At 44.1% G+C, this 12,369-nt stretch overlaps 1 protein-coding gene across 1 annotated transcript; it reads left to right on the top strand.

The window, feature by feature from the left end:
* The first annotated feature begins 458 nt into the window (after positions 1-458).
* LOC100279993 (uncharacterized) lies at positions 459-4,299 on the top strand. The gene is made up of 9 exons (NM_001152941.1): positions 459-850; positions 952-1,189; positions 1,289-1,413; positions 2,492-2,525; positions 2,678-2,724; positions 2,880-3,014; positions 3,549-3,613; positions 3,728-3,809; positions 3,894-4,299. Exons 1-9 carry the CDS (start codon positions 492-494, stop codon positions 4,051-4,053), a joined length of 1,245 nt encoding a protein of 414 aa, NP_001146413.1. The 5' UTR covers positions 459-491; the 3' UTR covers positions 4,054-4,299.
* The last annotated feature ends 8,070 nt before the right edge of the window (positions 4,300-12,369 follow it).

Below are 12,369 nucleotides of genomic sequence, written 5' to 3'. Positions count from 1 at the left end.
CTTAACACAATCAAAAACTAATGGTTCAAATCGATGGATAACTATCTTTCTCCCTTATTTAATTCTAATAAACAATATTATTTAATATGTCAATAATCTAATTTAGATAAAAAAAACTTCACATACGAGGATGGGACGGTTCCCCGCCTCTTCCCCCGCTAAAATTTTCCAATTCCTGTGAGAACTAAATTACCCAATTATCATCCTAGAATTTCACGCAAAGAATCAAGGATCGAGTCTCTATTGTAAGATCACTTATTAGAAAATATGCGAAGTTTGAGTACTGTAATAGGTAATTAGGGTAAAACGAGTACGGTAATAACCAAAAAAAAAAAAACCTCTCCCTCCAAAACTCCTCTCTTCCCCTTCCGAATTACAGTTTCCCTCGCATCCTCCTCCTACATCTATCTCCCACCTCGCACAATCACAGATTCCTGATTCCTCAATCCTCAGTACCCCGCTGCCTGTCCTCCACGCACCTCACCGCAAACATGGCGAACGCCGCCGACGACCTGGACCTCCTGCTATCACTAGGCGAGGCCGTCCCGGAGACACCTCCCGCCTCCCCCCGCACCGCCGATGTCCCCGTGTGCGACGGCGCTTTCACACCACCAAGGACGGCGCCCCCCGGCGGCACCGACATGTCCGTTTTCCGCGACGCCGTCAAGGATTACCTCGAGGCGGCCCCCGAAACCACCTCCCCGCTTGCTAATCGCCCCAAGCGACCCAAGGCCACCGAAATCCTCGTCGACAAATACTCCGGCCTCCGCATCAAGCACCTTACGCTCTCGCCTCTTGAGATTAGCAACCGCTTCGCTGACATCCGATTTGTGCGCATCACCGCGTTAAAGTGAGGATCCTTTTCCAGTTCGCCCCGCTGCTGGGTCATTCATGGTTTTTGCTCATCGATTCATCGGGTGGCTTTTCTTCCCTTTTCTGTTTCGCGTGCAGGAACTCTGTGGGGAGCGACAGGTTCTCCGGCTGTTGGGCAACCGCGGGCGTGTTACTGGACAAGGGCGTGCAGCGGGTGAGTGCGAAGGGGAGCAGCTACAGCATCTGGAAGATGGGCGCTCTGGACGAGACCGACGTATCTCTGTTCCTGTTTGGGGACGCGCACGTTCACTACTCCGGAGCTGCTGTGGGTTCAGTGTTCGCTGTGTTCAATGGCAATGTCCGCATGGACAATGGGGTACTTCTTATCTGACATTTTGATTTTCTTAATCACTTGGGTGATTTGTGCTCAGTGATTCCGTTGCTGATTCGAATGCGTGCTGGTGACGTTGTGTAGGGCAAAGGGTTCTCTATGAGTGTTGCTTCTGTTGGACAGATGTTGAAGATGGGGGTCGCATCAGATTTTGGTCTCTGCAAAGGCAAGAGGAAAGACGGGGTGGCTTGCACCATGGCTATAAATAAGTATGTACCTCGACCATGTGAGCATATGTCTTGATATTTCAGTAGTAGCTTCATCATCATTAAGGTGTTGTTTGAATGCATACAACTAATAACAAGCTACTAAAATTAGCTAAAGACATCAAACAGACTAGCTAATAATTCAGCTATTAGCTACTTTTAGCAAATTATCTAATAGTTAGGTAGCTATTTATTAGCTAGCTAATTCCACTAGCAATTTTTAGCCAACTACTTATTAGCTCTAGCACATTTAAACACCCTCTAATTCGGTAACATAGATAAATTTAGGACAACAATGTACAAGGAAGTGATGAGAAGCTTTTGTGATCAATGATCACCACATCACTTCACAGATATCGGCACAAAGTGTAATGTGCTAATGCAGCACATGTTTTATGTAGCTATGTGCTTGTCTTCTTGCTGCCAGACTTAGCCACTTAACCCTCAGCTAGATGAGGTCTATCCGTCCATGTCTTTGCCGATTTAGACTGCCTTAAGGGTGTTTGGTTTTTGTGGGACTAATTTTTAGTCCCTCCATTTTATTCCATTTTAGTCCCTAAATTGTTAAATACGGAAACTAAAATAGTTTTTGTTTTCGTATTTGATAATATAAAGACTAAAATGGAATAAAATGAAGGGAGTAAAAAATAGGTTTACTCTCTCCATTTTAGTCTCTAAAGTGTTAAATACGGAAACTAAAACTCTATTTTAGTTTCTGTATTTGGCAATTTAGAAACTAAGGGGGTGTTTGAATGAACTAGAGCTAATAGTTAGTGACTAAAATTAGTTGGAGACATCCACACAACCTAGCTAATAGTTTAACTATTAGCTATTTTTAGTAAATTAGTTAATAATTAATTAGCTATTTGTTAGCTAGCTAATTTTACTAGTAACTTTTTAGCCAACTAACTATTAGCTATAGTGCATTCAAACACCCTCTAAAATAGAATAAAATAAAGGGACTAAAAATTAGTCCCTAGAAACTAAACACCCCCTAAAGTATATGCTGCTTATCATTTCTCAAACATAAGCATTTAATAAAACGCTGTTCTGTGATTGAGTTCTGGTTCTATCTTTCCAGGAGTAAAGGATCATACTGCAAATTTCATTCGTCGGTAAGGATATAACCACCAACATTCAGAAACTTGTATTAAGACATGGATATACTTGCAACATTATTTCATTATGCTTTGAGCAACTTGTATTAAGAGATAGATATGTATGCAACATGAATACATGATTCGTCATGCTTCTTTCCTTTATGCAGAAAACATCACAAAAGTATACTACTGGCAGAGTAGAGCTTAAGGGCGGGTAAGTAAAACATTAAAAGGAGTATGCTAGGACTTCCCTTAATGATCCCACACCTTATGTTCTTTTGTTGGTTGATTGATATAATTATTATAAGTATCTTGTACCATGCCATTCTTGATTCTATACAAATGATTTTGCCCCTGGAATCTTTCCAGAAATTTCAAATTTGCTTCCAAACTTCGATCTGAAGGGATTTACATGGTCAATCCTTCCTCAGAACGACCCAATCCAAGAAATTCTTTGCAACCGGTGAAAGTAATGTCAATTGATGGGCTAAAAAGGGCTTTAAGGTATGTAAAGCACTGTTTTAACTTTAACTGCTGTGTTGGGCTACTATACTGGTTGTTAAGTTGGTCACTCTTCCACCCTTTGTCTTTGATAAAAAAGAGCACTGCAATGTTGATTCGAACAATATTGTGAATGTACAAGTTATGATGCCATATCTAATCCACATAATATTTGACTAGTCTGTACTCTGTATTCACTGTTTTTTCCAATTCTGATTGGTGTATGACCACAAAAATGATTATTATTGTGGTTTCTTAAAGAGCCATTTGTTTGTGGGTATTGCACTTGAGTTATAGTATATGAAAGTTAAAGAGGAAACATAAACATAAGCCAATTTTGTGGTTGCACCTTTTGGAGATTACCTAATGTTATATAATGCTATTACCTATTGAACTGCACCAGAAATGTTTTGCCTAATATCTAACAGGAATTTCTATTGCATGTAGTTCTTCTGATTAAATTATGCAGTATGATAATAGTCTCTGGAACAGTTTGAAATGATTTATGTTATGTCAAACTCTGATTTTGTTGTGCAGCAATGCAGATAGAGTGACTAATAAGAACCAGTCCCAGGGTATAAGATTTCTTTCCCATGTTACAGGTAACCTATTTTCCCCCTTTAATAACTATAATCCTCATTCTAAACAAAGTAGCATCAAATTCGCAAACAACATAACTGACTATTGGTCGATAAACTCATGGCTACATGATTCAGCTAATATGGACAATATGGTACCAAAAGCCCCAACCACCGGCTCTAGGAATCAACAGAGATCGAAGGCCGGCTTAAACAAAAGGTCAGCCCAATATGTTGTGTGCTTATAATGGTCTTATGTTTTGATGATCAACAGCATCAAAATGAGCAAGCTTCTGGTTTGTAGTTTGTCATCATCTGGCGCCAAAGCCTTGCCCAAGGAGGGATTGCGAAAACCACAACAGGATGTTAAAAGGCAAAAGATGAACAATCCTACAGAGAATATTGTTGAGCTTGATGCGGTCAGCTCAGACGATGACGAGATAAATATAGTACTGCGACGCTGATGCTTCATCAATAATAGCGTGACATGTAATTGTACTCCAAATCGGCTAAACAATTGTACGCTCTTGTTTTCATATATCCCAAGTCATCCGAGGCAGAAAAATTAAATCAGATATATTTGTTGACTTATGGATCAGGTTGGTCCGTAGTGTTCTATTTTCTCTTGACATGCAGTTTAACAATTAGATATAAACATATATTTTTAATATTTTTATAGAAGAGAGAAGTCAGCCCTTGATCAAAAGTTAATCTTACGCACACTCTAAGATCATGTGATGTCATTATGTAATGATGTGAGACTGCTTATATCATGATATACCTAGAGCTAGTAACTACTCATTCTATTTATAAATTATTAGAAATCTTGAAGCGTAGTAACTACTCATTCCATCCTATATTCTAAATTATAAAATATTTTAATCTTTTAGACATATAGTTAAAATAAAATATTTGTGATTTAGAATTATTTGGCATGCAATATTTTCTAATTTATAACGGAGGGTATATATACTTTATAGAAAGGAGCGAGTATCTCTGACACAATATTTGACAAAAGAGTATAAAATATAAATTTTAAAATAAAGGGGTATGTTGAGAGCATGACACAATATTTTATAATTTTACTAGTTAGTTGTCCGTGCGTTGTGACGGTACACGAACACCGCTGATAAAAGCATTAGTAGTAATTAATTTTGGATCACTTCATGAGATGTGCTCTCCCGACAGGAGAAAAAGGAGGAAAGACTCATTCATTTTTTATTCATCAATTAGAAGTAGAAGAAGCAATTAAACACTATACATGTTCATATATCAAACCCATATATTGTTTAATAGCTACACTTGTGGTCAACAAGATGTTATTAATCAATTACGAGACTTCCTATGGATACGCGATGTGTCAATACTAATACACCATTTTTTTTCCTCAAAAACAACGATATAGGGATATGCTATTTTGTAAACATTAGTAAAGATTTGTAAATAGTTTATATTGGCTAATTATTGATAATAGTTGTCTTCGGATATTCTGCATCGTGCCCCTGTGTTGGGCACTAAATTGAGCTGCGGACGGTCCGACCCTGAGGCCGGACGGTCCGCGCGTGCGCAGAACAGATTAGGGTTCTGAATTTTGTGCTACGGTTGTTAGCTAGATTCACGGAATTAGTTCGGAAATTAGTTTGTAAAGGGTCCAGCCCCCTCCTCTATAAATAGAGAGGTATACAGCCGATTTGTAATCATCAATCGAATCAATAACACTTTTATCTCGTTTTTCTTTCCTGTACAATTAGGAGTAATTCTAGTCTAGTTCTAGTTTAGCCTCTTAATCCTAAATTCTTCGCTTCTCTTCGACTCTACGTCGATTAGAGGAGTCTAAGTCGGCCTGCCCGAGCCTAGACAACTCCTAGGATCTCTCCTCCCCGACGGGGTCCCTCTTGGGAGAGAGATCTAGGCGCCGCCGGCGACCTTCCGCCGCCCCTGTGCACGCGCGGACCATCCGACCCTAGGGCGCGGACCGTCCGACCGTCAGGCAAGGAACCCTAGCCTCGCGCTAGGCCGCGGACCGTCCGCGCCTGACCAGAGAGCACCGCCGCTGGTTCGTGTTGAGTGATTGGCGCCCCAAAAAAGGTATCAACATAGTTTTTGGCGACTCCGCTGGGGAACACATATCTAGACCCATCAAATCGGCCCTCAATGGCTGGTTCAAGGGATAGCTCTGAAGTCTCCCCAGCAACATTATAGAGCCAACTTGGTAAACCTTGTCGGCCGACGAACAGCTTCAGTTCGAGGAGCGCAAGGAGCGGAAGATCCAGGAGGCAAAAGCAAAGTTCTTGGCCAACTTCAAAGTGGATAGGAACAACAAGGTCGTCCGACAACGGGCAATGGATCCGGCTTCGCTCCGACCCACACCAGATATCTCCAATGTAAGTAATACGAACGAACTGCAATCTCTTAAGAATTATGTAGATGAACAACGAGAGCAAATGCAAAATATCATAGGGGGTATGCAAAACGATTATAGAAGACTAGTACGTGCATTTGATAAATCTAGTATTGCAAATTTTCCTTCGCACGAGGTTGAATTAGGGGGTAACACGCGTAATACATCGGCTATAGGTTGTCACGACCAGTCGCAACCCCTTTATGGGATGCCGATGGACACATATCCTGAGCAACCGCAAATCGGCAGTAAATCAGCCGATCTGCACATGCCCGGACCGTCCGCACGTGAGCACGGACCGTCCAGGCTAGCAACGACCGGGCCCATATTTAATGAAATACCAACACATGTGCCCGAGCCACATCGTATTGCGCAAAATTTAAACTACCCAGTCGGACCGTTGGCATACAACGACGGACGGACCGCATATAATCACGGATGGTCCGGGTACATGTTCGGACAGTCCGCGCATGAGCTTTTTGAGGAGGATTGTTACTTGAATCCTCACCCGTCCCGGCAACATTTTCCATCACACTATGAGATGCATCAGCCCATTAATACAAAATCCCGAGCCCAGGAAAGCTTTTTGGCCCCGCCTAGAAGGCCGGAAAGGAACGATCAATCCTATGAGCCATATAGGACAAATGGCAATGCACACATAGCTTAAACCAATGGGGGGAAAGACAACATGCTAATATCCAGCCAGCCCCACAAATATTTGACCAGAGGGGCGGTGGTCTCGCACCGGCTGCCATTAATATAGTAAGGGAAGAAATAGGTGGGGCGTTCTGAGATAAGCTCAGAGTAAGCATGGTCCCCGGAGGGCAATCATATCGGAAACCTTATGACAGCCGATTTGATCACCACCCATACTCACAGGGAACAAGGATACCCGAATTCTCAAAATTTTCGGGTGCCCAAGGAAAAAACACGCGCGAACACATAGGTCAGTTCTTAGCACAATTAGGAGAATTGGCCGACACAGAAGCATTCCGCGTACGTTTGTTTTCATTGTCGTTAACAAGAACCGCGTTCGCATGGTACGCTACATTACCTCCTAATTCTATTTTGTCATGGGGGGATTTAGAACAAAAATTCCATGATCACTTTTTCTCTGGTGACTATGAGTTAGATTTAGTAGACTTAGTGGCCTTGCGACTAGCGAAAGATGAATCGGTTAATGATTACATCCGGAGATTCTGGGATACAAGAAACCGATGCTTCCAAATTCATTTAGCAAAAAACAACTAGCAGGATTAGCCTTTAATGGTCTGTGATATTATTTAAAAGAAAGATTAGAAGGCATCCAATTTTTTACGCTAGCGCAATTACACCAAAGGGCTTTAGCCTGTGAAAGCCGAAGCAAAGAAACTGCTAAAACAATTCGTCACAACGTGCATATAGTAGAGTGCGACCAAAGTAGCTCGGATGACGAATCAACATAAGTGTATGTTGCTGAAATGGTTTGGCCAAAGTAGGCCAAATCTTCGGCTTGTTCCTCCTTACAACCGGTTCAAAAGAAACGACAAGAGGAGGTTAAATTTACATTTAATGTTGGTAAATGTGATAAAATATTTGATGAATTACTCAAAAATGACAACATTAAAATAAATCATACTGTTTCATCCGCCGACGAGCTAAAACGTCGTGCATACTACAAGTGGCATAACTCATTTTCTCATGCCACTAATGATTGTAATGTATTCCGTCGACAGATTCAATCGGCCATTAACGAAGGACGATTGAAATTTCAGGAAATGCAGGTGGACACGGAGCCCTTTCCAATGAACATGATCGATTTTGAGGGTAAGAAAGTCCTGGTTCGGCCAAACACAGCCGATAAAGGCAAAGACAAAGAGATAATCATCGGCAACGCAAGAGAGGCCGATGGGAATCAAAAAATTTCTTGCAGGAAAGTGGTGGTCAAGAAGACTCCCGATGGGGGGGAGACTCTTAAGGTGACCATCACAACCCCCGGCGCTGGGGGGCAAGCACGGACCAAGGAGCAGGAACCCGTGCTGCGCATCTCGGACGGTCCGACACACAGGCGCAGACGGTCTAGGACCACGCCGGACGGTCCGGAGAATTCCAGCGGACGGTCCGGCCATACTCAAGACTCACAACGACCACGTACCTTCAAACCACAACGACCAGAGATAGGTACGTGGAAAACAAATACATTCAAGGCAGCTGGTCAGTTGGCCAAAACCAGCCTGACTTTCGATCAATTATTGTCTAAATACGTAAAAAAAGAAGGCCGGCCCTAGTGACCGGTCAACAAAGCGACCCCACTCACCCATTCATGAGCAATGTCAGGTAAGGCCGATTGGACCACCCCACCAATCGGAAGAAATGAAAGGTCATATTGTACAATTGAGACCTAACATACCCACATGGACACCTCCACCCCCATATCCACCTATGCCATATCCATACACATACATACCCCCACCATACGTGCCAAATCAAATGTGAGGCATGCCATCATATCCATTTGGGATGCCATAGTACCCCGCCTGGGGGGCACCCCAAACATCTGTATTCAATAGGTTGGCACCACCAGTACAAGACCGATTAAGCGCCGCTCAATCCAGTCACCAGGCACAAGCCCAACAAGATTGTCGGACTACTCGGCCTCAAAGGCTGACCAATCCGACAGGGGGCATATACCTGCATCGACCGAAAGAACAACGAAGAAGGATATCATCAAAATAGGTACTGCAGGTGTTATCATACAGGAAAATAATGAAGGGCTGATGATTTTTGGTGAATCGGCCAACACAACCAAAAAAGAGGATACAACTGCCATCAAAACAGCCGATCCAAAATACTCCATGCCTCGATGGTGCCCGTCGGGATTGACACGATCCCAAAAGCGGAAATTACAGCGCCTAAGAGCGAAGGAGAGCCAGGAGAAGGAGGCGGAAAAGATATTCAATGACACACATCCACAGTACCCGCCACCGCAAAAGAAATGGAGACCAAAGGTCGTTGAGGAAAAACAAACGGCCACAAAAATAGAAAATAAAACAATACTTGTGCAGCGCCCTGCAGGTATGGCAAACAGCCTGGCTAACAAGGCTGGACAATCTGCACCAGGCGCGAACCGTCCGACCCCTGAGTCCGGACTGTCCGCACCACACCAAGACGCTTCTGACGATGTGCCAACACCAATGGAGGAGGACAACCTACTGGGAGAAGACTTGGTCGACTATGAAGCTTCTCCAGAGCGCCCAGGTATGGATGTAAATGTTATTACATTTTCCGTCGATTGTACTATTATCGGCGACGATGAACCTGTTGTTACCCATTTTGATTTTGGTCCTAAAGAAGCCGCCTTTACTAAACCAAAGGAATAGGTAAATCATTTAACGTCGCTCTTCGTGCATGGTCACATTGATGGGATACCGATTGCTAAAATGTTGGTAGATGGAGGGGCGGCTGTAAATCTAATGCCTTATTCGTTGTACAGAAAATTAGGTAAACAAGATGACGAACTTGTCAAGACCAACATGACCCTCAGCGGTGTTGGAACTGATAGTTCGATCAAAGCCAGGGGAGTCACGTCCGTTGAATTAACCATCGAGACTAAGACCCTTACTGCTACATTCTTCGTCGCTGATGTAGAAGAAAATTATAGTCTAATCCTAGGCAGAGATTGGATTCATGCCAACCAATGTATACCTTCTACATTACATCAAATGTTAATACAATGGGTAGGCGATGATATAGAACAAGTACATGCTGATGTATCGGCCTGTATCGCTGTGGTCGATGCCCCTGTACTCTGGACTTATGAGACTGCTACATGTCTCACAGGAGTAGATTTTTCTGATTATCAGTTCATAAGTATAGATAAGAAAGGTTTCATTCCTGTAATGCTAGAGCCGATGGAGAATCGGCTAAATCCTAAATAAAGTTTAAATGATGAGTACACACAAAATTCATGAGTCCTTGGTCACGGACAGTTCGGCTTCTAAGGCCGGATGGTCTGGTCTTTCACAAAACAGTTCGGACTTCAAGACCGAACATCCACCACAACGTAAAGACAGTATTACGGATGATCCGGCCCCCGAGACCGGAGAGTCCACCATCACACAAAGATCATCTGATTTCTCTGTGGGAGACATGATAGAGGAATTCAGAGATCTCGATAAACTAGGATAGGGGTTTACATCGACCGATCCTTTGGAGGAGATCGACATAGGAGATGGTAAAACTCCAAGGCCGACTTTTGTAAACAAGACCCTGGAGACCGATCCTAGAAATGAGATGATCAGTCTATTGAAGGAATATTCAAATTGTTTTGCTTGGAATTACACTGAGATGCCGGGATTAAGCCGAGAGATCGTAGAGCATCGGCTGCCCAATAAGTACGGTTTCAGACCTTTCAAGCAGAGAGCTAGAACATTTTGTCCCGATCTTTTCCCACGAATCAAGGATGAAATCCACCAGCTGCTAGAAGCTAATTTTATTAGACCGTGCAGATACGTAGAGTGGGTCTCCAATATTGTGCCGGTGGAGAAGGAGTCAGGTAAGCTTAGAGTATGCATTGATATTTGCAATTTAAATAGAGCAACTGAAAGGGAATTAGGCTTACACCTAGTCCCTAATTAATTTTGGTGGTTGAATTGCCCAACACAAATAATTGGACTAACTAGTTTGTTCTAGTGTATAAGTTATACAGGTGCTAAAGGTTCACACTTAGCCAATAAAAAGACCAAGAGTTGGGTTCAACAAAAGAGCAAAGGGCCAACCGAAGGCACCTCTGGTCTGGCACACCGGACTGTCCGGTGCACCACCGGACAGTGTCCGGTGCACCACCGGACATGTCCGGTGCACCAGAGGACTCCAACTCAAACTCGCCACCTTCGGGAATTTTCAGAGGCACTCGCGCTATAATTCACCGGACTGTCCGGTGTACACCGGACAGTGTCCGGTGCGCCAAGAAGGAGCGGCCTCAGGAACTCGCCAGCTTCGGGAATCTCCAACGGCTAGTCCGCTATAATTCACCGGACATGTCCGGTGTGCACCGGACTGTCCGGTGCAACTCCGGAGCAACGGCTATTCTGCGCCAACGGCTACCTGCGACGCAATTAATGCGCGCGCAGCGCGCGCAGAAGTCAGGCGCGCCCATACTGGCGCACCGGACAAGGAACAGTGCATGTCCGGTGTGCACCGGACATCCAGGCGGGCCCACAAGTCAGAAGCTCCAACGGTCAGAATCCAACGGCAGTGATGACGTGGCGGGGGCACCGGACATGTCCGGTGTGCACCGGACTGTCCGGTGCGCCATCGTGCAGACAGCCCCACCAACGGTCATGTTTGGTGGTTGGGGCTATAAATACCCCAACCACCCCACCATTCATTGCATCCAAGTTTTCCACTTCTCAACCACTTACAAGAGCTAGACATTCAATTCTAGACACACCAAAGAGATCAAATCCTCTCCAATTCCACAAAAGGCTTTAGTGATTAGCGAGAGAGATTTGTCGTGTTCTTTTGAGCTCTTGCGCTTGGATTGCTTCTTTTCTTTCTCACTTGCTCTTGTGATCAACACTCAATTGTAATCAAGGCAAGAGGCACCAATTGTGTGGTGGCCCTTGCGGGGAAGTTTTGTTCCCGGCTTTGATTTGAGAAGAGAAGCTCACTTGGTCCAAGGGACCGTTTGAGAGAGGGAAGGGTTGAAAGAGACCTGGCCTTTGTGGCCTCCTCAACGGGGAGTAGGTTTGCGAGAACCGAACCTCGGTAAAACAAATTCGCGTGTCACACTCTTCATTTGCTTGCGATTTCTTTTGCGCCCTCTCTCGCGGACTCGTTTATATTTCTAACGCTAACCCGGCTTGTAGTTGTGTTTATATTTGTAAATTTCAGTTTCGCCCTATTCACCCCCCCCTCTAGGCGACTATCAATTGGTATCAGAACCCGGTGCTTCATTAGAGCCTTACCGCTCGAAGTGATGTCGGGAGATCACGCCAAGAAGGAGATGGAGACTGGCGAAAAGCCCACTACAAGCCATGGGAGCACTTCATCGGAAGAGTCCTGCACCAAGAGGAAGGAGAAGAAGAAGAGCTCCTCCAACAAAGGGAAGGAGAAGAAATCTTCTTCTCACCACAAGGAGAAGAAGGAGAAATCTTCTTCTCACAAGCCGCATCGGAGTGGGGACAAGCACAAGAGAATGAGGAAAGTCGTCTATTACGAGACCGACACTTCATCAACATCCACCTCCGGCTCCGACGCGGCATCCGTCACTTCTAGACGCCAAGAGCGCAAGAAGTATAGTAAGATCCCCCTACGCTATCCTCGCATTTCCAAACATACACCTTTACTTTCCGTCCCATTAGGCAAGCCACCAACTTTTGATGGTGAAGATTACGCT

This window comes from Zea mays, chromosome 7, assembly GCF_902167145.1.
Source record: "Zea mays cultivar B73 chromosome 7, Zm-B73-REFERENCE-NAM-5.0, whole genome shotgun sequence".
In the NCBI taxonomy this organism is placed as follows: domain Eukaryota; kingdom Viridiplantae; phylum Streptophyta; class Magnoliopsida; order Poales; family Poaceae; genus Zea; species Zea mays.
The sequence above is the reverse complement of the archived record's forward strand: the minus strand, read 5'-3'. Positions and strand labels throughout refer to the sequence as shown.

Coding starts and splice junctions, on each gene's coding strand:
- LOC100279993 (NM_001152941.1), top strand. CDS start 492: ATGGCGAACGCCGCCGACGACCTGGACCTCCTGCTATCACTAGGCGAG. Junction 3,015..3,548: donor GGGCTAAAAAGGGCTTTAAG/GTATGTAAAGCA, acceptor TTTGTTGTGCAG/CAATGCAGATAGAGTGACTA. Junction 3,810..3,893: donor AAGGCCGGCTTAAACAAAAG/GTCAGCCCAATA, acceptor TCTGGTTTGTAG/TTTGTCATCATCTGGCGCCA.